Source organism: Cupressus sempervirens, chromosome 11 (genome assembly GCF_028749045.1).
Source record: "Cupressus sempervirens isolate cs-2001-9-10 chromosome 11, ASM2874904v1, whole genome shotgun sequence".
Lineage (NCBI taxonomy): Eukaryota > Viridiplantae > Streptophyta > Pinopsida > Cupressales > Cupressaceae > Cupressus > Cupressus sempervirens.
The window spans coordinates 234,061,357-234,086,458 of NC_143128.1; the positions used below are offsets into that span (position 1 = coordinate 234,061,357).

Below are 25,102 nucleotides of genomic sequence, written 5' to 3' on the forward strand. Positions count from 1 at the left end.
TGAGATGAGAAGAGACATAGATTGACAAAGAGAAGGGGTTGAAGTAGCGCAAATGCGCACTATGGGAGAAGAATAAAGGAGAAACATATGCACAAGAGGAAGCAAGCGTAAGACGATCCTGGATTGGGGGGGAGGATGAAGGAGCGGAGCGCTACAAAAAGGAATCTAGGATAGGGAGATGGATGAGGGGAAGATAAAGGGGTTTGGAGGGGGATAATGGAGATGAAGGTAAGTACTACCACGTAGTTGAGCATGAGATTTAATAAAAGAATGTTGGTGAATTGCCAAGGTTACTAAGAACAGCATGGCCTTTTTAACAAGAATTCATACTGCGTAGCTTTGTGTGGTATTTCCAAGAGAGAACCAATAGTAGCCATAGCATCAGCTGCCTTATTCTGGAGTCTAGGTATCTATATGAACTGGATCTGAGTGAAATGCTCCTTTAGTTGATCAACCAGATCTTTGTAAGGTAGTAACTTGTCATCCTTGGTTTGATATTCATCCAAAGCTTGTTTGATGATAAGCTGAGAATCACCATAGACCTGAAGCTCTGTGATATTCCATTCAATGGCAATTTTTAGTCCTGCAACAAGGGCCTCATACTCTGCAATGTTATTGGTACACCAAATTTTTAGCTTGAAAGATTTAGGGATATAATCGCCTTGAGGTGTAACCAAAAGTATGCCTGCACCAGAGCCATGAGATGTATAGGAGCCATCAAAATATAGCTTCCAGAGTGATTTTTTTTCTATCAAACAGAGGTGTTCATCTAGAAATTCCATGATGAGTGGGTGATCTGCAACTAGGGGGGCATCAGCCAAGTGATCTGCAATAGCCTAGCCTTTGACTGCCTTTCTATCAACATATTGAATGTCAAACTCACTAAGGAGCATAACCCATTTTGCCAAGCATCCAATGAGTACTGTACGAGAGAGCATATATTTTAATGGATCAACCTTTGATATCAGTTGTACAGTATGGCTCAACATGTAGTGATGTAGTTTCTGGGTGGAAAATACTACTGCTAAGCATGCCTTTTCCATTGGTGTGTAGTTGAGCTCATAGCCCACTAATGTTCAGCTGATGTAATAAATGGCTCATTCCTTTCCTGCATTGTCAAGTTGTGCCAGCAGAGCTCCTAATGTTGTGGGAGTGGTTGTGATGTACAATATGAGTGGGCGCCTTGCAACTGGGGGAACCAAAATAGGTGGATTAGCTAAGTATTGTTTGATGAGCTCAAAATTGTGCTAGCAAGATGGGTCCCATTTGAAATTTTGATCTTTCTTAAGCAAGTGAGTGAAAGGTTGACACTTATCAGCAAGCTGAGAAATGAATCGTCGGACTGATTGGAGTTTTCCTTGCAAAGAACAAAGGTACCTAAGTGTCTTAGGAGGAGCCATATCCATGATGGCTTGGACCTTCTTAGGGTCAATCTCAATACCGCGTTGTGACACAATGAAGCCTAGGAGCTTTCTTGAAGTAACATCGAAGACACACTTCTTTGGATTTAGCATGAGATGATATTCTGCTAGTCGGTTGAACACTTCCTTGAGGTGAGACAAGTGATCCAGAGCATTGAGAGATTTGACTAGAATATCATCCACGTAATCCTCAAGTATCTTATGGATTAGGTCATGGAAGATGATCGTCATCGCGCGCTGATAGGTTGCCTTGGTGTTCTTTAACCCAAAGGGCATCATATTGTAGCAGAATGTGCCCCAAGGTGTAGTAAACACTGTCTTATGTTGATCTTCTTCTGCTATGTGAATCTAATTATATCTAGAGAAACAATCCATTAGTGAAAAGAGTTCATGACCTACGGTGAGATCCACAATCATGTCAATATTTGGCAATGGAAAGTCATCCTTTGGACAAGCTTTATTAAGATCCCAAAAATTGGTGCAAATTCTGATATCATTAGAGGGCTTGGTAACAGGTACCATATTAGAAATCCATTCAGAATAATCTATTGGTCGAACGATTTTGGCCTCTAACAACTTCTCTAGCTTTTCTTTGACTAATAAAGCCACCTTGGGGTGCATTTTTTGAAGTTTTTGTTTGATGGGCTTGGCCCTTGGATCTACTACCAGATGGTGTACAACTAGTTTGGGGTCCAACCCCGGCATATCTTGATATGACCATGCAAAGTGGCCTATATTTTCACAAAGGACTTCAAGAAGAAGCTCTACTTGTTCAGGTGGTAAAGAGGCTGCGATGTATGTGATATGTGGTATCTCTATCAGACTGATATTTATAGGCCGAGTTTCTTCTATCAAAGCTAAAGATATAGGAGGTCGATGCTCCTGTGGGGGGAGGATGAAATCCCCATCCTTAGGTGCCTCTCAGAGGTTTTCACCGTGGGATATGTCCTTTATTCTTATTTCATTTTTTGAGTCACCCAATGGCGCTCCAAAGGAGTTTTCACCATTGGATGTTTTTCTTTTATCTTTTTTCTTTTTTGTTTCTTTAAGCGTTTCATTTTTGCGACTAGAGATTTTCTCCTCCCCAAAGTAACCTGCAGGATCCAGCTTGTAGACATACGTCGATGGTGGAGGCAGCCATTTATGTGGCATTTTTGCCCCCATGAATTTAAGGAGTGCATGCTTGGTAGAGAACTCGTCAACATGAACGACACTTGGTTGGTCCCAATCTATGAGTTTGGGGTGAGCGAGGGGGAGGTCGATGAGATTCAAGGATAACTAGTAGAGCACAGAGGCTCCAAGGATTATTTCGTCAAGAAAAATGTCATTGTAAGCTTTCTTTTCAACTTCCTCAAGGATGTCTTCAACCTCAACGAGAGTGTTTTGGATGTTCATAAAGGTGTGGCCTTCCGTTGTAGTGCCCCCAGTTGCGGGGAGTCCATAGCCCAAGCCTTTGGTTTTTTGCCCTTGGTGTGCTTCTATAGGCTGCCTCATACCTGATTCTTAGCAACCTAAACCACCTCCTTGATAATCTCATTGCTCCATGGCCAAGCGATGTGACCAGGGATATTTCTTTTTAAAGTGATCAAGAAGTGCCTTACTTTTAGGAGGTGGCTCCTTGTATAGCCATGTGTTAATGTCTGGTGTATTCTCTGCTCTATCAAGGATACCTTTGGTGAAAAATGTGATAGGGCCCAACTGGTGAAGTCGAGAGGTAGTTTCTGGTTTAGGCCCTTGATGTATTGGGCATCCTTGAGTATGTGGGTCAAGTGGTAGAGCGCCAACAGCAAAAGCATCCGTGAGACCATACTCCCCACAACCTTGGTAGTTGATCTTAACTGTGGAGAGAGTGGAGGCTAAAATGGTGTCTAGATCGTGGCAGGTGCTAGAGGAGTTGTCCATGGTGGTGCCAATTTCAATCCCAGGACAGTGATTGGTGTATGAAGCTTCAACAGCATTGCAATAAGCAAAGGGTTCAAGATCTACGTGGATGGTTATCTCAGTGCCATTATGCAAAAATTTGACACACTGATGATATGTGGATGGAACAGCCTTCATGGCATGAATCCATCGATGACCAAGGAGGATATTATACGAAAGATTAAGATCAACTACATGGCAAAGTGTTTCTTGAGTGGTTGGGCCGACTCTGATAGGGAGCAAGATGGTTCCTTCAGTAGTACACTCCAAATTGTCATATACCTTGATGGTGATCACCTCATTGATGATATCTGCTTCAGTATATCCTACCTGCTTGATGAACTTTAGAGTACATAGGTTTAGAGCTGATCCATTATCTATCATGACACATTTAATTGCAAAGTCAGAAACCATAATAGCGATGTGAAGTGGGAGGATGTGATCGGGTTCAACTATTGGGATATCAGTGGTTTTGAAAGATAAGGCACATGAGGCTGAAAGATGGCCAACCAAGTTACGAAACTCAGTGGCATTTCTGTTGGGGGGGACATGAGACTCATGTAGAGTGTTGTCAAGGATCTCTTGATAAAGTGGGCTTGTCCGTAAGAGATCCAAGATGGAGATCTGGGCCGGCGTGTTCCCAAGGTGTCCCAAGATGTTATAATGTGGCCCTAGTGAAGGTGATTCTGATGGGGATGCTCAAGATGGAGGTGGTCGTGCTGATGATGGTCTGATTTGTGTGGACACAGGTGGACCAGCTATATTGAGTCGTTTCTGACGGGTAGCAACTGCACACTGGGTGTTTGGGCCTTTGATATTAATGACATTGACAGAGGGTTCAACTTGGGATATGCAACCAATTAAGCTTCCATAGTCTAAGTATGCTGAGATATAATTCTGAGACATGTCTCGGTTGTCACCTTGTTTACCCAGAGCGTTGTTAGGTTTGTTGATAGGAGGGTTTGCAGGTGCCTTTCCTAGGTTGGTGTTATGAGGAGGGAAAGCATTTTGATACATCATTAATCCTGCATTAGGTGAGGGTTGTGCCCCCACTGTGATCTCTTTTCGGTCAATGAGGTCTTGTACATAATCCTTAAGTTGCATGCATTTAAGGGTAGTGTGCCCTTTGACACGATGAAATTTGCAATATTCGTTATCTTTGTACCAAGATGCTCTAAACTGATTGGGTTCCAAGGGTTGCGTTTGTGGATATCGAACAAGGTTATCTTTGGCCAATTTTTTGAAGATTGTATCAAGAGGTTCCCCCAATGGGGTGTATTTTTGTGGTTGCCTCTAAACATGGGGTTTACTACCTGCCGCTAGTGTGATAGCATTAGTTTGATTATGAGGAACAAGTATTTGTTGATGAGTTTGCACGGGTGGCTGGTGATACACGAGAGGTTGCTGTTGATAAGTTTGTTGTTGGAAAAATGTGGTGGGAACATTGGTAGGTGCCCCAACAATATGGACCTGTCGAGTGTCAGTGGCACCATCTTTCACTGTATTCTTGTTTTTGTTCCAATATTGAGTTTTGTCATTGCTCGACCCACGGTCCTGGGTGTTTTCTTTGTACAATCTAATGACACCATCCTTAATGAGGCCTTGCTCGAGGCCCATTCCTTTTTCTTTGATGTCCTTGTATGTTTGCAAAAAATTCATAACCATATGATGAGCAAGGCTAGGTTGTGCATTGTTTATGAACATCTTGACAAGATGGCGCTCAGGGATGGTGCAAGAGATCCTTGTTGTGAGGATCTGCCAACATTGTAAGTGTAGACACCTAAACTTGATTACACCGCTTTAGTAATCCTATTTAGCTATCTTTAAAGGCATCATTAATTAAATTCCTATTTAATTAATCCTTTTCCATCCCCTAACTGATTAATTTAATTAATCATCTATAGTCCTAATTGATAAATCAAATAACCCATTATTTATCAATTAATCCTATTCTCCTATCTAATTCCAAAAACCCTCATTTATTAAATAAATCACTTTGATAAATAAAACGCTCAAATCTAATAGCCCCTAACTTATCCCTAATCCTCCATCTAGCCTAATCCACCCCATCCACCCATACTAACCTAGCTTAGCCACTAACTCACCCACCCTCATGAATGTCATCCACTTGCACATCTCTAACATCCTTAATCTAATCCTAACCCAAGCCTAATCCCCCCCCTAACCTTGTCACATTCCCTAAGTAAGCTTAAGACTTTCCTAAACCAAGCAAAGTCAACAATCTCAACTCCCTCCAAAATATCCCAACCATAAGCCTTCAATGCTCTTACATGCTCTTAAAAGCTCTTACAAGCCATTATGAGGTCCATTTAAGGCATTGAGCCTCCTTTGTTGACTCATCCTTGCCCTTTCCTCCATCCAATGACCCTGTGACGTGTGTCACTCCCTGATTGGTGCTAAACAAGCACAATCCATGTGCTCCCCTTTGAGTGCATCCTAGCCCTCCCTAAAGCTTTCATCTCTCCTTGCATCTTGACCCTCCATCCCTCAAGCCCTTGGCCTATAAATTAGATCCCCTCCCAAGCCATTTTATCACAATCCATCAAGTAAAGTTATAATGCCATTTTGAGAAACAAAGCCATCAACCATACCCTTATAATGCCAAATTGAGAGCTCACAAAGCTACCAATTTGCCATTATCCATCTCCAACATTGAAGTAACTTTGAAACTTGAGCATATATCCCAAATCTACATAATAGACTCATCCCTAAATCAAGTGACCATCCTCATTGGGAGAGTCATTCCATGGCTCATATTCTCATTTGAGGACTTCACTTTGTCTATCTCATATGTTATGATTTTTATTCTAATTAATGCTTTTGTTTTTTAATAGATTAGTATTACTTTCTATCATATTTTCTCATATACAGTAAGTACTTTGTAAGACTCTCTCCTCCCTTTTTTTTAGTGTGGACAAGGTCCACTACAGATAATTCAGTCTCAACGAGATGGGTATATTGAGCAACAAAGGCCTCAGAAAGTTCTGCAAAAGTTTTAATAGTACCTTGAGGGATGCGATAGAACCATTCCAAGGCTGGTCTTGCTAGGCTCTTGGGAAAGAGTTGCATGAGGAACACATCATTATAAGCCACCTCCTGAGAATGCATATAGAATTCCTTAACATGTGTGATTGGATCACTCTTTCCCCTAAATTTGTCAAACTTGGGGATCTCAAAATGCTTAGGAAATGGAGTCAATGTGATAGTCCTATCAAAAGGGTATGGGAAATCATTTTCAAATTTGAAAGTTTTGGTGTTTGTCCCATCCTTGAGGGCCTTGAGAGAATTCTTCATCTCTTCCCATTCAGACTTGACAAGTGGAGGAGCAGGTGCCCCCGATCCAGGTGCCCCTGATGTAGGATACGTGCCAGAATCTGAAGTGTGATATGGAGAGCTTTGATGACCATATGGCGTCTATGGAAAAATGGTTTGCATAACTGGCAGAGTGGATGCTATGGTTTGCTGGAATGTGGGTTGTGCATACTGTTGCATCTGCTGAGGTGGGTGTGGTAGATAACTATGAGGTTGTTGCCCTATGAGGTGGTTCTGTGTGGGTGCTTGGGCATACTGCTAATGTGAAGAGTGTGGCTAGAATAGTGGTAATGCAGATGATGCATGTGCTATGCTCTGGGAATATATACCATGCCGAATATATGTGGGTTGTGCACCTGCTTGAGAGTAGGACTGATTTGGAGTAGGTACAAGGTAGTTAATTTGCAGCAAAATGTTTACTGTAGAGAACTGCAGTGGTGGTGGATTTGGGCTATTGCCTAGAGGTGGCATGGACAAATAGTTGGTGAGGGTGGGAGTGAATAGCTATGTGAAGCAGTGGATGACAGTGTTGAAGGTGTGAACGCGACTGTAGTGCTAAGCGGGAAGACTAATGATAAGTGCCTATGTCGAAGCAAAATTCCAAGGTCCCAAAGGAAAAGCGGCTGAAGAGCTTTGGCTAGTTACAAAGGGTTTGATAGTGATGTTTGGTGGGATGGAGGATGAGGTATTGGACCCTAATGGTGGTATTTGAGTAGCAAATGGACTAGATGCAATATGGGGTGGAAATGAAAAGGTAGTACTGCTAGATGCAAATGGAGGATTTGGTGGAGCGAAAGAATGAGTGGCAGAAATAGATGCAAATGGCATACTTGAGGTTGGTTGAGGTGTAGTATGCATTAATGGTTGAGTGAGAATGGGATGAGTGTTTTGTGGAATGGGAATCGGCACCTGGGTTGAGGGGATTTTTGGGTCTGCTGGTTCTACCTGAGGTGGTTGCCATCCAAACAATGGGTGAGTAGGATCTGTTATGTTGATAGGTGGTGGACGTCCAAACTCAAAGACACCAACATTGTCTCATAAGAAATTTGCCATGATGGTTTCCTTGTTGCGATCTATGATGGCATTTACGATAGTAGCATGACCAGGTTGGTTCATGAAAGCCTCAATATCTATGGATGATCCATGTTCTTCTGGGATTTGTGATGGTACGTCTGGTGGTGTCATGGATACCACAGAGTATGGCTGAGCTCAAGATGTGTTACCACTATGACTAGGATCCATGTCTTTCTTTCGTGTGTGCCTACCAAAACATGTGGTGGGTGGCATGAAAGGATGCTTCTCCTAAATGCAACAAGGGATGATACTAAGGGTGTTAAAAGGATATGATGCTAAGTGCAAGAAGCTTGTGTGTTCCTAAAATATGAATGTGGGAAATGTGATGGTGATGCAAAAGGTGTGACCCTAACCTTTGGCTCAAGGTGATGTGGGACACCAAAAGTAACCTATTCCTAGCAAAGTGTTTTGTTTCAAGGATACTCAGGATGATGAGAGATGTGATGCAAAGATTTTTCTAAGTGAGTGAGGAAATAACACTAAGATTTTAACAATGTAGGTGGAGAATTCTTCTTCAACAACCTAAGATGAGAGGAGATGGTCTAACTCCAAATGCTTGGATGGGATAGTGCAATTCCTAGACAAGAGACTAAACCTATATGTGTGTAAGTGTGTGCGAAAAAAGGAGGGACCTAATCAGAATGAGTAACAATAGAGTTGTTGATAAGGCTCGTATTAACACCATGTCGAAGGGTTAGGTTTTAGATTTTGTAGTCCCATTCAGTTTGCAATGCTACTTCAGCTCCGTCTTTCTCAATTTGATCCAATTTGGCAATCCTAGGGTTAGGGGTATGCTTCTTATGTTCTACTTCGATTTCCTTATAGGCTGGTATTTGAGGAAGCTTAGCCTTCTTAAACTTAGTCTTGGGTGGCTTGACATGAGATATTTCCAAGGATTAAAAATCACAATCGTGGGGTTCTTTGGAGGTAGTGACTACACTAAGTATGCCCTATGCTAGGATTGACCAAGTTTGGCAAAAATTCATTCAACAAGTAAAAGATCAAGCAATAGATAAGAACAACCAGATAGAAGTTTTGATTCCTAGAATGTGATACTTGCGCCAAGGAGTGTGTATGTTTTTACAAATGTTTCGAGCAATCACTTCAAGCACATGAACATCCTAGATGGTTGGCTACAAAGCTGACAGTTGGTTTATCTGAGGAGTCCTCGATTTACACAAAGTACATGAGGCCCAAATCCGTAGATGAAACCAAAAAGATGTCACACGGTCGAGAGGAGCGGTAACCCACTTCTCCTCTTTCACTTCTCAAGGGTACAAAGTTCCTTGAGGCTTAGCCCGAGTGACAAAATCTTGATCCCAAGAGAGGTGTCTTTGGATTCACCTCCTGATCTTTATACTCCGTCGGAACGCTGGAGTTGAGGTCGTCCCAAGGGGTGATGAAATCCCCAAGTAGGCCTCCTAAAACTTAAACAAGATTTTGGATCCTAATCTTATGCACCCAAGATGGCCTCGAATGACGACAAGGAGAGAGAAGACTTGGATGATCTTGGGCTAAAAGACAGAGTTCTTTTCCAACTGATGTTTAAGTTTTCTAATCTAGACTTTTGAAAACACACGTGATTAAGATGCAAAGGTTCAATTCCAATTTGAAATGCACCAAAAAAAGAGAAGTGATCGAAGAATGAATACACCAAGAAGATTTAGGGTCAACAAAAAGTAAACTCGCGCGCCCGGAGGCCCTCCACGTCAAGTATCGATTGATTTTCTTTAAGGCATTCAAGATTGAGTGTGAGTTTTTTTTAAGCCCAAAACTAAGATGTGTGTAAAGCTCGATTTCAAATGCGTGCTCGGGGGCCCTCCACGTCAAGATTTGTTCAATTTTTATACCCAAATCAAGTGTTATCGATTTAATCTAGATTTTTGGACATTCAAGAAATCTTATAAGTTAAGACAAACTCTCAAAAGCTAATTAAGTAGAATTCGATTATGGAACACTTAACATTCTCTTAGGTAGACCCATCCCCATATATGTCGTTGATATTGCAACCGATGGTTAGAATGATGGGTGATTAAAGAGGGTGAGTCCAATGAAAAACTACTTAATTTGATTTTAGTTGATTTTTTTTTAACTTAACCGATTTCGTAAGTGTTTCAAAAATCAAATTTGCCTAAGTTGCATGCAAAAGAAAGATTTTTTTGTTCTTTTTTAAAGCACCAAAATGAAGTGTTTGATTTGTACCTAGTGATTATGCAAACAAGTCAATTTTTCCTAACTTAGAAGCATTCAAGGCAATGACCAAACACGATAGCCAAATAAAGGCAACCTTCCCGCAGGGAAAAGGCAAGAAATAGTATTCCCATGAGGGTACCCGCGTTCCCGTAGGCAAGTTCGCAATCCTGCTGGAGTTCCTGTTTGTAGGAATGACAGGAAAGACTGTAAAAAACCATGAGCCAAAAACTCGAGAGCTCTTTTCGACAGAGCGATCCCGGGGGTTTATGCCCTTACAATGTTCTTGCAAGAAGGAATGACAATCCCATGGACAAAGTTTTATTACAAATTATGAGAAGTTAAGACAAGAAAATAGTCAGTGTTCCTGCTAGCAGGAATGACGATCCCGTCGTTCTAAGGCACGTTCCCACTAAAAGGTTGGCCAGCGGGTTCGTTGGTTGGGTTTACGGGTACGTGCGAGTTGATTGGAACTGGTTTGCTGGTGTTCCCGCTGGTATTTCTTCATTCTCGGGGCTGCGGGATTGTGTCCCCGTCGGTCTGATGGCGCATTCTTGGGGCTGCGAGATCGCGTTCCTGGGGTCGCGGGGATGCAAAATTTTTTGTATTTTGACCGTTCGCTGGGTGAAAATTGAGGACAAGGTTGGGAGCGCGTTCCTGAGGTGTTCAATGTGATCCTGCAAGCAAAATCAGAAAGCAACACAAACAAAAGATATTGCCATTAAGGTTAGTTTTCCATGGTTAGTCAAAACATGAAGAAGCATGTGAAAATAGCATTAAACAAGATTAAAACGACCCTTGCGGGGTCCCACCGGGCATGCCAAAATGTGTATGCAAATTTAGTGATGTTAGGAAAACAATGAAGTAAACAAAGCATTCACAAAACCAAACTAACAAAACATATAAAGAGAGACAAAGTGAGGTCCTCAAATGAGAATATGAGCCATGGATAGGCTCTCTCAATGAGGAGGATCACTTGATGTATGGATGTGTCTATTTGATAGGTCTTGTATGCTCAATTGCTTCAATGTAGGAGATGGACAATGGAAAATTGGTAGCCTTGTGAGCTCTCAATTTGGCATTATGAGGGTACGGTTGATGGCTTTGTTTCTCAAACTAGCATGATAACTTTACTAAAATGGGTTGTGATAAAATGGCTTGGGAGGGGATCCAATTTATAGGCAAGAGGCTTGAGGGATGGAGGGCTAAGATGCAAGGATGGCAAGATGGTGAGGGAGGGTCAGGATGCACTCAAAGGGGAGCACATGGATTGTGCTTGTTTAGCACCAATTAGAGAGTGACACATGTCACAGGGAGAGTGGATGGAGGAAAGGGCATGGATGAGTCAACAAAGGTGGCTCAAGGCTTTAAATGGCCCTCATAAGTGCTTGTAAGAGCAATGAATGGGCTTGTAAGAGCATTCATGGCTTGGTGGTTGGAATATTTTGAGGGGAGACTTTGGTTTGGATTAGGAAAGTCTTAAGCTTGCTTAGGAATGTGCAAATGATTAGGGGATGGGTTAGGCTTGGGTTAGGATTAGATTAGGGATGTTAGAGATGTGCAAGTGGATGGCATTCATGAGGGTGGGTGAGTTAGTGGCTAAGCTTGGTTAGTATGGGTGGATGGGTTGGATTTAAGCTAATGGGGGGATTTAGGATAGTTTTAGGATTATTAGGTTTGAGGGTTTTATTTATTAAAGTGATTTTAATAAATTTGGGATTTGGAATTAGATAGGAGAATAGGATTAATTGATAAATAATGGGTTATTTGATTTATCAATTAGGACTATAGATGATTAATTAAATTAATCAGCTAAGGGATGGCAAAGGATTAAATAAATAGGAATTTAATTAATGATGCCTTTTAGAGATAGCTAAATAGGATTACCAAAGCGATGTAATCGAATTTAGGTGTCTACACTTATCATGAGAAGAAACGATCATAGAGATAGCATAATGAACGCCTCTAATGACTACATGCATTTTTCACACACAATTCACAGCAATGCTCTCACTTTACCTATTCTATCATGACTTTGTACATCAATAATACATAAGTTGACATCAATCATAATAACATAACCAATAGAACACATCATCAAACTAACAATATACCTCCTCATCTCACCAGTATCAGTTATCCCAACAATCTCCCCTTTTGGAAATGATGGAAACGCGCTAATAAATATCACAAATGTGTTCTTGAAACACCAACAAATAGAAAAGTTAAGCTTAAGTTTTTTACACTCACCAATCTCTCTGTAGTCTCATGAACTTCTCTCCCCATCTTCATTAGTTATTCATACTTTATAGCTCATATTCCTTCTTCTATTATGTTCTTATTCCATTCTTATATTCTCCCCTTTTGGCAAAAATTTCAAATGCACTGTGTAGATCAAGACTTTAACACCCTGACTTCTCTCCCTAAGGAGTAGTCTGCTTTAGTCCACTGAAAGATCAAACATTAATGCTTAATGAATTTATGTAACGCATGCATATTAATTCTACTTACGTAGGGGCATGCTGCCCAACTTACTTCTAAGCTACTCAAAAGTATCCATACGAAGTGGTTTGGTGAATATATCTATAATTTAATATTTAGTTAGAATGTACTCCTACTTCACCACCTTCTCCTATACTTGTTCTCTCAAGAAATGTATTGGGTAGAAATGTGTTTTGTCTTTGAGTGAATAACTAGATTCTTGAAAATATTTATGGCACTAGTGTTATCACAATAGATTGTCCCCAATTCATTTATCTTCTCCTTAATCCATTCTAGGATTTTCTTCACCCAAGCTACCCATGTGCAATTGGTATTTGTTGCCACATATTCAGCTTTATCTATTGATGTAGATGAAAGATTTTTTTCAATATCATTTGTTAGCAGATTGATTTTAAAGATATACTTTAATAGCTTAATAATTTATGAGAAACCATAGTCATCTATAAGTATCTTAAATCTTTGTTGGATATCATGGAAACACAAATTATAATCAATTTCAATATAGCAAAATGATAAATTTCAGCAATCGTATTAACTAATATAGCTAAAATTCAAGATAATAAGTCAAATCTGAAAACAAGATATAGAGAGAGACTTGTGCCTAAAATCTTGAGTTAAAAATGTTAGACCTAGTTGGAAGCCACCCTAGTCTCGAGGATGTCCAAACTAACAAATAGAAGAAAAAATTTAGTTCAAATGTCTTCTAAGCATGTTTGCCATAAATCTGGCCAAATGGTATTAGACATGGTTAGAGGGTTATTGTAGTCTCTATTTCAATCCATCTAAACTCCTATAAACTTCTCTATTATTGGATCTTAACATGTCCACACAAATGAAAAATAAAAAATGGTTGCATTGTATAAGTGCTTGCTTAATCCAAACCTCATGTTGGTTTTCCCACCTCCATAACAACTATGATGGTATAAAACAAAGAGTGTCCTAAATCAAGATAGAGGTTAAATCATTATGAAAATACTAAATTGAAATATTATATGTTAGGAATGATAAACTTAGCAATGAAATACTCTTTAGAAGAGTCCTCTAAGTATTAATATAATAACATGACAAACATAATAAAATCAACCATGAAATCTTATTTGAATGTAAGTTATTGTATCTTATTGCTTAATATGTTGAGAACACACATCTTTAATGCTTAATAATATTGGATCATTAGGATTGCCTTCTTAGAAAGTCCTAAAATCAAAATTAGGCCTTGTGGATGATAAAAGATTGTTTTATGTAGGGTCCATAAGGCTTTTTCAAATGTAGGTTGACAAGCAACAAACAAATTATAAAATTGGGATCAATTCATAAATGAGAAGGCCAACACTCATAAAATTGAATTTAGGTCCCTCTTAGAGGTACTAGGATGTTTGATGCTCTAATGCACTCAAAGATGGACCTATAAAAGGGGTAACAAAGTATCAGGATCCAAAATGTAGGACTTGCTCTCAAATTAGTATATGGAAACAATAACTTGTAGGTTTAACAACTAAACTTTAAAAGTATGATAATGCCAAATAGGCTTAAACTGATTTAGGTGGAATTACACTAAATTAGGGGCCCAAATAGAGTGTGAAGTTGTAAAGAGATACAATTTACTGCACTACTTTTAAAAGTTTCTTGCAATGTTAAATGCAAAATGTAGACATGTTATTATAAGGTGATATTTTAGAAACATTTATGTGATGCTTCTATGCACATTTAAACTATTATTAATACTTAGTTTCATTTATGTTATTTAAAGTGTTCTTATGTTTAATTAGTAAGATGAGAGTTTATTTTTATATGTAATAAAAAGTGAGAATAATATAAGCATGTTATGTCAAAACTCAAACATGGGCAAAAAACATATTACATCCTCTTAAAATACATCAATTATAAGATTTACATTTCATAGTTACTCTTACATATTTTTAATGATTTTAGTGGATGTAATGTACTTGTTTTGTGTATTAGTAGCAGCAAAACAAGGGCCTTGTCCCTTTAGAACAAACAAATAGAAGACAAATAAGTCATCAAAAGCACAACATTATCATCACTTTAATAGCTAACTAAATTTAAGACCCATAAACAAACTTTGATATCATATTATTATTTGTTAGTAAAGTCTTAGCATTCAAACCAAAGTCTAGCATAATACAAAAACATTTAAGCCTTAATAGTAATAGAATATGGACCACTAAAAGTCATAACAATATTTAACTAAAACATATTAAACATAAACAACAAAATAACAAAACCCATAGCCAAAATGGTCATCTAGAGGTTAATGGAGTGTGTGCTCCAATCTTCAATCAAAAACTCAAGAGAGTTCCTTGTAGTTCCCCTCCCTTGCTTTGCTTCCCGTGACCTTTTTTGGTATGAAGAAGAGTGGGGTTGCCAAATCTACATGGTAATGTCATCATCTTTGTACTCCTTGTGAGTACTTGGCTCAATGCAATCACAACTTTGTCATCTATTATGATATTGCTATCAAGATTCAATTATGTAGTGTTTGAGCCAAACTCATTAACCCATGTTGAGTAGTAGGTCACACGAACTCACCTCTCATTTGATCTAGATGATGCTCGCGGGGGTGAAGCATCTAGACTTCCTGAGAGGTCATCCATCCCAATACTACTCTAGCTCGAGCATGCTTAACTACAGATTTTTCATAGTTAAACTCCCTCCACTTATAACCACATTTGTAAAACCTTCACCAAGTATTATGCCTTATGAACCGTTCAATAGAAAGCCCCTTAAGCTCATCAACTGGTAAGTAGGATCCTCATAGCAATATCACAATTTGTCATCTATGTTAGTTATTTGACATAATATGCATTTAAGGATTTATTTTAATATAACATATATCAACTTGTTTTGTAGGCAAGAGCCTATAACACAATGGTAAATTGTGAGCCTCATGTGGGAGGTCTTGAGTTCGAATCTACTCAAAGTTAAGAAATAATAATAATTAATAACAATATATAATAATCATAATCATAATGAATCTTGGCTTCAGCCTCTTACCAATCAAAAAAAAAAAAAAAAACTTGTTTTGTTATATTATTTAGCCAAACTAAACTTTTTCATGTTGCTCTTTATAATAGACACTTCCATAAAAATTGAAGCATGTGCTTATGATTGGATAAATTGGTCGAATTTAACATTATTTGTGGCCATCTTCTACCATTAAAAGTTATCATCTTTTACTTGGTAATGCTCCTTGACAATTGATAATTGTTCAAATAATGTAATGACTTAAAGTTGTATGCCTATATCTCTTGTTGTACTCATCATCTCAAGTATAGTTCATCTACGAATATTATGAAAAATATTTATTTATATTCATTCTTGTAATCACTTATCTATTAAAGTAAACTAATTTATTCATGTGTAATCAAATATTTGAATATAAAATTAACAAATCTCCAAAGTAGTGATGTTCTCAAATATGTGAAATGCTCTTTAGCATCCCCACTTCACATATTAAGTCATCTCTAATAATCAATTAAAAGAAATCACACATGATTTAGAAATGTCACTTGTCTAAATTAAACTCAACTAAATCAAATCATTTTCCAATACATATTGTTACCATCCCATTAAAAAATAAAACATTGAGATTCCCTATCATAAATATAAATATCTATTCAGTTCAAAACCAAAAGTTGATTATTCCACATAATCTAAATATGCAAATTGTAAATACATACTAATTCTCAATATATCAAGAAAAAGCATTCACCATAGTATCCACGTATAACTTTTAATATAAAAAGTCATTGTGCTTCCCAAAAAATATATGCAAGAACTGTTACATGTTGTCAAGCTTATAATTAAAAGGTCATTTTTGCTTGAGAAATGCAATCATTAAATGTTTGACCACCTCAGGAGGTGCACAATCTCTTTTTACCAAACATTGATAAAAGATAAAAGTCTACACGTAAATATAGAGTCTCTGCCTCACTCCTAGTATGATGCATTGAATGATAACGCCGTTTTAATCCTACTCCTGGTAAAGGATATCGTAGTAGAGAAGAAACACATGTATGCAAAATACTGTTTGTCAAGGTTGTTATCAACCAACGTCATCAAGGAGACATATTGTGAATGGATTCCATCCACATAACTTCAAAAAAAGACAATTGAAAGTGGATTTAAGCAAATGTGTGGACCAGTGCAATCTATAAAAATATCTCATTCAATCCAATGGCCATACACCACTTGACTGGCCACTATCCCACCATCCCAAAACTTTAGTGGGCTTACGTTGATGTCACTAAAGCTAAAACATATGCCTACTTTACTTGGTAGTAAAAATTGTTCCCTTTTTAACATCTTTCGAGATTCACTCCTTGCAATTGGTCCTGTGTGAATCGCACAATATGTCAATGAGCAGCCATATTCAATCACCGGGGAAAAAGAGGGAGAAAAGTATGAAAGAATAATCATGGTGTAGTGTACTTACAGGAACATGGTGTGCTTTTGCTTCAATCTAATGGTAAGAAAGCCATCATTTTGGAATAACATAGGTCCACAGGCATTGTGGTTAGGAAAAGGAATAAAGAAAGCTAAAATTATTGACCTTGTGATATGATGATGAATGAAACAACTTGGTGTTATAGCCACTGGCGCTAGCATGGGCAAATTGTTTTCAATCAACTTGTAGGGGTTATCGATTACATTACCACCATAATATAGATGTTGACATTGCCAAAAGCACAGCATGAATGGCTCTGACCTTGTGCAATATTCCTACCATCGTGGTCATTTAAGACTTCTTACGCGCCAAGTTCTACTATATATTGCAAAAGAAAAATTAAAGCTATCATTTATCCTATTTTAATAACAGTGCAAGTACTGACAAATTTTGGTGGAATATAATGCTGGGGGCCTTGGAATATTGCAACTAAGGTTCGGGGATAATAAAAGGCAAAATGCCAGGTGCTAGTCTGGGGATTTGACGGAATCTGAGGCATAAGATCACATGAAATCTCAACAGCCCAATAACCCACAGAAGTTTTAGATAGATGTAAGGCTGGATTAAGAGGCTAGCATATTAATTTATCACTTGGATAGGATGTGTCATCATTCTATGGCTATTACTAATTATCACTTGTTTCGTCAACAACTTCAAGCATATGAAGTAAATAAGATGTGATCATGAAGTATGGTGCTTTCTATCTTTTTATCTTTTCCTTGGTGCTCTCTCATCCTGATGATGGATCAGGAAACGTTGATGCAAAAAACACACACTTGGCTCATAAAACTCACCGAGGGTAACATGCTTTCTGATTTTAAGAACCCCAAGTAAATCAGTCAGAGTTTATTCCTCTCCAACTACGGTATAAAGCCAAAGGGGGTGAAAACATGGTTTTCTGGCAGCACATTTCAAAGTTCAAGTGAGAAAGTGGATTGCAAATTATTGTACTCCATTATGAGAGCCATAAACCACAGTTTGATTGGTACTGCAAAGAAATGCTTTTGCAGTACATGTACTGAAATGCTTTATGGCCCTTTTTTTATCTGAATGAAACAACCCCGTGCTTATGGGAATATGGGGAGATTATTTATGAATAAAACAAAACAATATACATCCTGATTTAATAATGTATATGCCATCTTGACAACAGTAATATTTATTGTTCAGGAACTTTAGGACAACTAAGGGTAGATGACACGAGGACAAAGTTGTAGCTATTGTCGTCAAGTCAACTCATAAGACACTTAGGGACAAACTCATAACAATTATCAAGCGCACTTGTAGGGAACTTAGGTGAATGTTTAGTGTTGAGAGGACAACTTTTTTGGCCAGATTTTGATATGAAGAGATATGACGACAAATGATCCTTTTCTTTTCATTTTCCTCACTTATTTACCCTCATAGGCATTAGAATTCACAAATTCGTTGTGTACAATTGGAACTCATGATATATCTTCAGGAACTCGCTAGCCTTGTCCCCTCAAATCATTCCTATCCTTGTTCCCTCAATCCTTTGAGAATAGTTTATCTTGCATACCAAGCTTCACCTGTACAAGATTATTTCTAATTACACTGTAACACTAGAAGCAATATATTTATTTGTTTTGCATCCCCCTAGACCACATGCATGATACATAACATATCTAGAAACAATCCTTTCTATAATATTTCCATCCATCAGACACCAATGAGAAATAATATCACAGAACAATACAAAGGAGCCTTCCAATTGGAAAATATTCTGCTCACATGATGCCAGTGTAGCATGCAAGTGACCACTGCTTGACAAGTTATACTTCTCCCAAATAATCTATAGACCAAATAAGAAAACGTACAAGTCACCGGCAGTCTGCAATTCAATAAAGAAAAGAATGCAGTTGCAAACTAGACAAAAGGAGGTTTAACTCGCATTAAACTTTTAACTGCTTTAAGGCTTTTCCTATCAAATATCAACACAGCACTTCTACATTACAACTGTATGCTTAAAAAGGTGAATATATTCTTGTCCCATATTTGGGTTCGCCATAAGTCTAGTTGGATATAATTAGTGAAATGAAGTCTCGCCTGCAACCATATTTTTTGGCATATTTTTGCCATGGTGAAATTAATATGAAGCTTACTTGTTCCAAGGCTGTGCAGTAGGGGAGGCGTTACAAGTGATATTTTTTCATTGAATAAAGAAGGGTTCAAATCTCTTAACATTGCTTGCAACAATCAATGGAACTTCTGTTTGTTCTTTTCACTGCATTGTACAAGACATAAACAAACTTCAACCAGACATTGTGGCCTCAGACAGACCTTATTTTCATTACGATTAAAGAATGAGCATTTACGAGAAACTATACTTCTCCATTGTACAGTTTGGGGTCTGTTTGTACAACAAAAGAATGTAGATTTCTACAGCAGCTTAGAAACTAATAATAACGGAATAGTGTTTTTCATAATAGATTCTCAAAAACAGCTTTGTGTTCCCTTATTTTGAGTGAGTTTCTCAAGCTCTTTCAGATGGTTCCCTCCATGCTGCAGGGGTTAGTGGCATGACCATGGGGTTTTCTGGATTGGTGGCAGAATAAGATCTTGCTTCAGGCAATGGAAATGACCTTGATGGCATAAGGGGTCGTGAGATAACATCTTGTTGCATGGGACAGAGGGTCTGCGAGCGCATTAGCATGTCCACCATTGTGGGAGTTTGATAGCCATAAACCAAGCTTACACTATCAGTAGAATCTCCTCTTGTGGTAGCTCTCTGCCAAGAGTGAGAGCTTAATCCAGAAAGAACATATGCACGTCCTGAGCTTTCATACAATTGTCTGTTTGCCATTCTATCTTGGATCTCTTTCAACTCAGCCTCAAGGGAAACACAAAGTTGGTCCCCAGCCTGAGCAGATGAAGATTCCTGCAGAGCTGTTCTCCTGTTCCCTAATACAAACTGAGCACCTGGTAAATCACCCCGGTCTGCCAGTGCTCTAGCCTCTGCTATGCTTTCGGCAGTGCATAATCTGTTGTGTTGTCTGTCAACCTCAAGACTAACAACACATTGCTCCCTGCTAACAGAATCTGGCCGTTCAATTGATAGTTCCCTCATAGGGGTGTGAATAGTTTCCTGGGAAACAGGATCCTTGTAGGAACATGAGACCTTCACCACTTTCATTTCATCAGAACAGCTGCTACCTTCAGGTCTCATAAAAGATGGAAGCTTAACATGGACCAAAAAATCCCTCTCTTCCTCTGCATACAAGTCTCCAATCTTTACCAGTCCCCATTGACCATTTTCTACAATATCACTCGTGTAGCTTCCTGCTTGTATGCCACTCAATTGCACCCCTGTGCTTGCACTTGTAATATTGACTTGCATGTCCTGAATTACCACACTGAGCAAGCCACCAATGCATTGTGCAAAAGCATCCTGAATGACACTCTCTGTCTCAATGAAGGAGAATGTACCTCCGGAAGTCTCTGATATGGAGTGCATGGATGTTGAATCATGATCAGTCCCAAAACCAAATGTGTGCACAGGGATCCGAATATCTCCTTGTTGTGAAGGTTGCCTTATTGACCCTGGCAACAAGGACTGAAAATCCAAGATTCTTCTGGGATTTGCCAGAAAAGGTGACTGCCTGTGGTTTCCCACATTGTATGTGTCCTGCCCATCAGAAAGTAGAATGATACTGCAAACAGGATTCTGCTCACGCCGATCTTCGAGCACTTTAGCTCCTTTTTTCAATCCTTCAGCAATATTGGTTCCACCTGTAGACACAAGACCATTCACTGCTTGCAAGGCAAGCTGTCGACCTCCCTCAGACATGCGCTGTAGAGGAAATAAGCGCCTAGCAGTTGATGAGAAGGCAATTACTGAAAGGCGATCCATGGGACCAAGATTATGAATCACAAAGCCCATAGCACGTTTTAAAAGTGCCAGTTTTGTGCCTGCCATACTCCCACTCACATCAAGAACAGTTACGAGATCAATTGGGGCACGATCTCTAGGTGTATCAGAAGCCTGAGATGGACTTGCTATGTTCCGAGTTCTTCCATTTTGTAAATTATGCTGTTGTTTTGCAGTGGATGAGGGGGCCTTCAGATGTACAAGCACAGTAAACTTCTCACAAGCATCTGATCGTGGAACTGCAGCGAATTCAGGGAACGTTACTAATTGCACAGATTTTTTATCATCTTCCCTTCTTTCAACCCCTGTGCTTTGTTCTGAACTTTGTTCTGGCATGCCAATAATTGCACTAGGTTCATTCGTATCTTCTTCCTCTGGCCCACTACCCCCACTTGGCCGAAGTTCTAAAGGCTCGTCATCATTGAAAACATTAGGCTCTATAACATGCCTTGCAGCCTGAGGAAGTGGAGGACGAGGAGGTGGCAAACGATGTAAAACTGTTGTCCAGCTTTCATGCTGTGGCCAGTCTACAGGGCTTATTCGAATTCCAGCACGCAGTGCCTCTGATGGGGGCCCTTGGAAGGGAACCTCTTTCCACTTAGCTCGACACACGGGGCATACCCGATTTCCATGCTTCACATTGGAGGCGATGCAAGGAAAGTGAAAAGTGTGGGAACACTCTGCAGTAAATAATGCATGACCATGGCCTGGTTTCATAGCATCTAGACATATTGCACATGTTCTCTGCATCATCAAAAATGTTCATTAGAGGACAAAATGAAAAAATTATATCATGGAACTATCATTTGACCATTTTTTGAATCACCTAAATTATTGTCTCAAAATGCGAAGTGCAAAATATTTGAATAGCTAAAGTGAGAATCATTCATTAAAATTTATAGCAGGAATTTAATATTCACCTTGGCTTAACAGATTCTCTTCAGTCATAATTTATTGCAAACAAATATAAGGCAGTACCAAGAAAGAAACTCCAAAATGTGTTGCATGTCATTTACTTCATAGTACATAAAATAGATTGAAAATTTAACCCATTCGCTAGTAAACATAACAAGAGTTTGTGTAGGACTTCAATTGATTTGGCTGCAAGGTTTGGTGAAGTAGGTTACCACTAGATGCGCTGAAGAAGGTTTTGCCAATGTTCTCTTGAAGATGATTCAACAGTGCAAGAATGTGATCCAGATGGAAGTGTTCCAAAAGCAATTAATATGTGGAAGGATCATGTAAAGAAAGTTGGCTATCCAAATGAACACAGTATTATGAAAAATTGCTGGCTTCAAAAAGGCCAAAAGAGTCAAGACTGGGGTGGGAAATCTGCATCAGAAATTCATAAGGAAACCTGAACCTGTCTAGGAAGTGATATTTAAATGTCATAAACGGTGCAGAAAACAGCCAGAAACTTCTAACACGACATATTTTACCTTATGGACGTGACTATAGATCATTGGGAGATTATTGAAATAAGAGAGGTGAGGGAAAAAGTTGCTTTTAGAAAATCCAGAAGAGATAAGAAAGATGTATCAATCTCTTGTTGCAAATTTCCGGGAACCATGGTTGCAGAAGATGACTTATGGACATCCATAGTTCTCCATAATTTTAAACAAATTAAAAAACTTGGCTCCTGCGACTGAAAGTAGTACTAGTAACCATAAAGTATACATACAGATGTTCAATATTTAGTTTCAGTTGCATATATGAGGTGGTTAAGCTATTTCTCAAGGTAATTTTTAATTCTTCATCAAGGGGATAAATTTGGATCTTCATGAGATAAGATTATTCCCAAAAGATTGAAGTTTAAATAGTGCTCAAACTTTTACACATGAAAAAGATCGAAGGAATGAAATTCACTTGGCTCTCTAAAATCCAATCGACAATACATCAGGTAAATTACTCAATTACAGAACAGAAAAAGAAATAGAAGAGACATTCAGAGAGAAACAAAATCAAACGTTGATCCATTTGAACAAGAATAGCAGAATACCACATCTGCTCTAGCAAAATAAGTTCTCATGTATAGCTTGACGTGTACTTGGTATAATGTAGAAATTGGGCAGACTTAACACTGGTGAGAATTAACAAATCGTTGAGGATTAGAATTAATCTTATAGAATACCAAACTACTTTCCAGAACATTAGAGTAAGAAAATGAAACCCACACAACAACAACTAAAGGAAGATCTTCAGTATCGCAACTTTACAATTAACCTATAAATTTTCTCAACAAATAAATTCAAGGATCGGTATTTCTTATTACCTGAATTCAGAAGAGAAACTCATTTAGCAAATTTAATCAAATGTATTTTCATATACAGGTAAGTTTTCTCACCTACTGAACTGAATGAATGACAATCTCTGACACCAAATCTGTAAACACGGTAACTTAAAAAGCAAATCGAAATCAAAGATTAGAAAAACGGGAAAGGTTCACATAAACTGAAATTTCAGACAAGAGGTTTCTCAAGGACTCAATGTAACATAGCAGTAAGTCGAAGTAAGTCGCAATGACCCAATCCAAGTAAATAGGCGATTCTCAATCACCACGAAGTTTTAAAAACCCAAATCGGAGACATAAATCCCCATTTAGCAAATTTGAAGGAGCATGGTTTCTCGGCAACCCAGATGGTGAAATCAAGAACAATTGGAAAAGATGCAGAAACCCAAACGAAACAGAAAAGGATTCTTCGACACCCATAGTTAACAAAATTTCTCAACCTTCCAAACTGGAATAGCATTATTTCCTTATAAAGTAGATCAAAACAAAAGGTAGAACCCAGAATACAACACATTTTATATAAGGGACAACTTCCAGAGACGAGACTCCTCAATGACCCAGTTTTTTAAAAAAAATGTCTCGGCGTCCCTGATTAGAACAAGATTTGTCAGGGAAATAGAACAAACACTAAGTGAGAGGCAGGTAGAAGATTATCTAATAACCAATATGGATAAAAAAATTCATCCCAAACGAAAATGCAAAACGAATATCCTTCAATCCCCCAATTAGAAGTGCATCTACAGAAGGCGAGCTAAAAATACTCTCTTCTAGGGAGACCACAATACCATAAAAATGAAAGTGCCCTGCCAAACGCTTCCGTTTGGTAGGTTAAGCAAAAATCTCCATCCACAGGCAGAAAGAGAACTCCAAAGCTCTTTAAACGAGGCAGCAGAAGACTAAATGAGCAAGCAGAGAGATCTCTAGCCAGAACTCCAAAAGAAAGAACTGTTAAGCGACAAATTTTGCGAGAGCATAATTTATCGGCGACCCAGACGGGGATAGGAAAAAAGAAATCGAATAATAAGTAACACACCACTAGATTTTCCCTCGATGCCGAGAAAAGAAAACAATTAAGGCATCCAAGCCAGGGCAGATTCTTTACAAACCAAATGTACAAAGATCTCGAATAAACCGCAAAGAAAAGAAGATTAAAAGGCATACCCTGGAAGATCTGCTGCCTGTCCTTATAAGACGCATAGGAGAATGAGATCTTGCAGGAGTCAGAGGAGCAGAGTGTGCAATTAGATGCAAGTCCCTAGATGCCGACCTTGTTGCTGGAACTGAAGAATACTGTGCTAAACCTCCATTATAACCAGAAAGGACATTTGGATTACTAAAATCCCTCTCATCCCTCTCATCCTCGGTAGGAGGCTCTGCAGTACACAGATGAAATCCCAGAGCATTCTTTGCTTTTCTCCATCTACTACCCATATAAACTCAAATGATGTATGCCTTAAACCTAATTTTTTTTAATCTATATATCAAATTACACCTTCAAACAAAAGAACTGTCTGTAACATTCAATGGGCTCACACAGAATTAAAAAGCCAGTGTTCTTGCAGAGGGACTTTCGAGTTTAAGTATCCTCCTCCGAGACAAGCTGAATATATGAAGAATATCTCATCGATTTTAAGAAGTTAAAAATCCAGTATATCCAATGGACTTTCAGGGGCAGGAATAAGAATCGGTCAAATAGTAACGCAGAGCCTTTTCACAGAGAAAAGGAAGCCAACAAAAATGAAAATGTATGCTGACTATACATATTTCACGCTATAAATAAAAAAACTAAACGAAAAGCTTTCATTACAATGTGCTCTTGAAGGGAACGCCATTGATTTTGTCATATGACCGTGGCCTTCTAGAAACGGCTAAACTAAGTCAAATAAGACCTCTTCTCACGTGGCCGGGGGCTACGCCGATCAAACAAGTCCACGCTGATTAAAAGTAGGGTTCTTTACAGAAATTCCATGCGACTTAAATATTATGCCTGTTTTTTCTTTTGTAGGCTAATACTA

The 25,102-nt window shown here is 38.7% G+C and overlaps 1 protein-coding gene across 1 annotated transcript; it reads right to left on the minus strand.

Annotated features, from left to right (window-relative positions):
* Positions 1-19,057: 19,057 nt before the first annotated feature.
* On the minus strand, positions 19,058-24,836 carry LOC149529019 (E3 ubiquitin-protein ligase WAV3-like). Its single transcript, XM_089811747.1, has 2 exons — positions 24,249-24,836; positions 19,058-21,541 (listed from the first exon to the last, which is right to left on the minus strand). Exons 1-2 carry the CDS (start codon positions 24,516-24,518, stop codon positions 19,403-19,405), a joined length of 2,409 nt encoding a protein of 802 aa, XP_089667873.1. The 5' UTR covers positions 24,519-24,836; the 3' UTR covers positions 19,058-19,402.
* Positions 24,837-25,102: the final 266 nt, after the last annotated feature.

Bases quoted from the DNA above. Each gene is read 5' to 3' on its own strand.
- LOC149529019 (XM_089811747.1), bottom strand. From the start codon at position 24,518: ATGGGTAGTAGATGGAGAAAAGCAAAGAATGCTCTGGGATTTCATCTG. The intron at 21,542-24,248 runs GTATGCCTTTTA...TTGATGATGCAG, and splicing joins CAGGCAGCAGATCTTCCAGG to AGAACATGTGCAATATGTCT.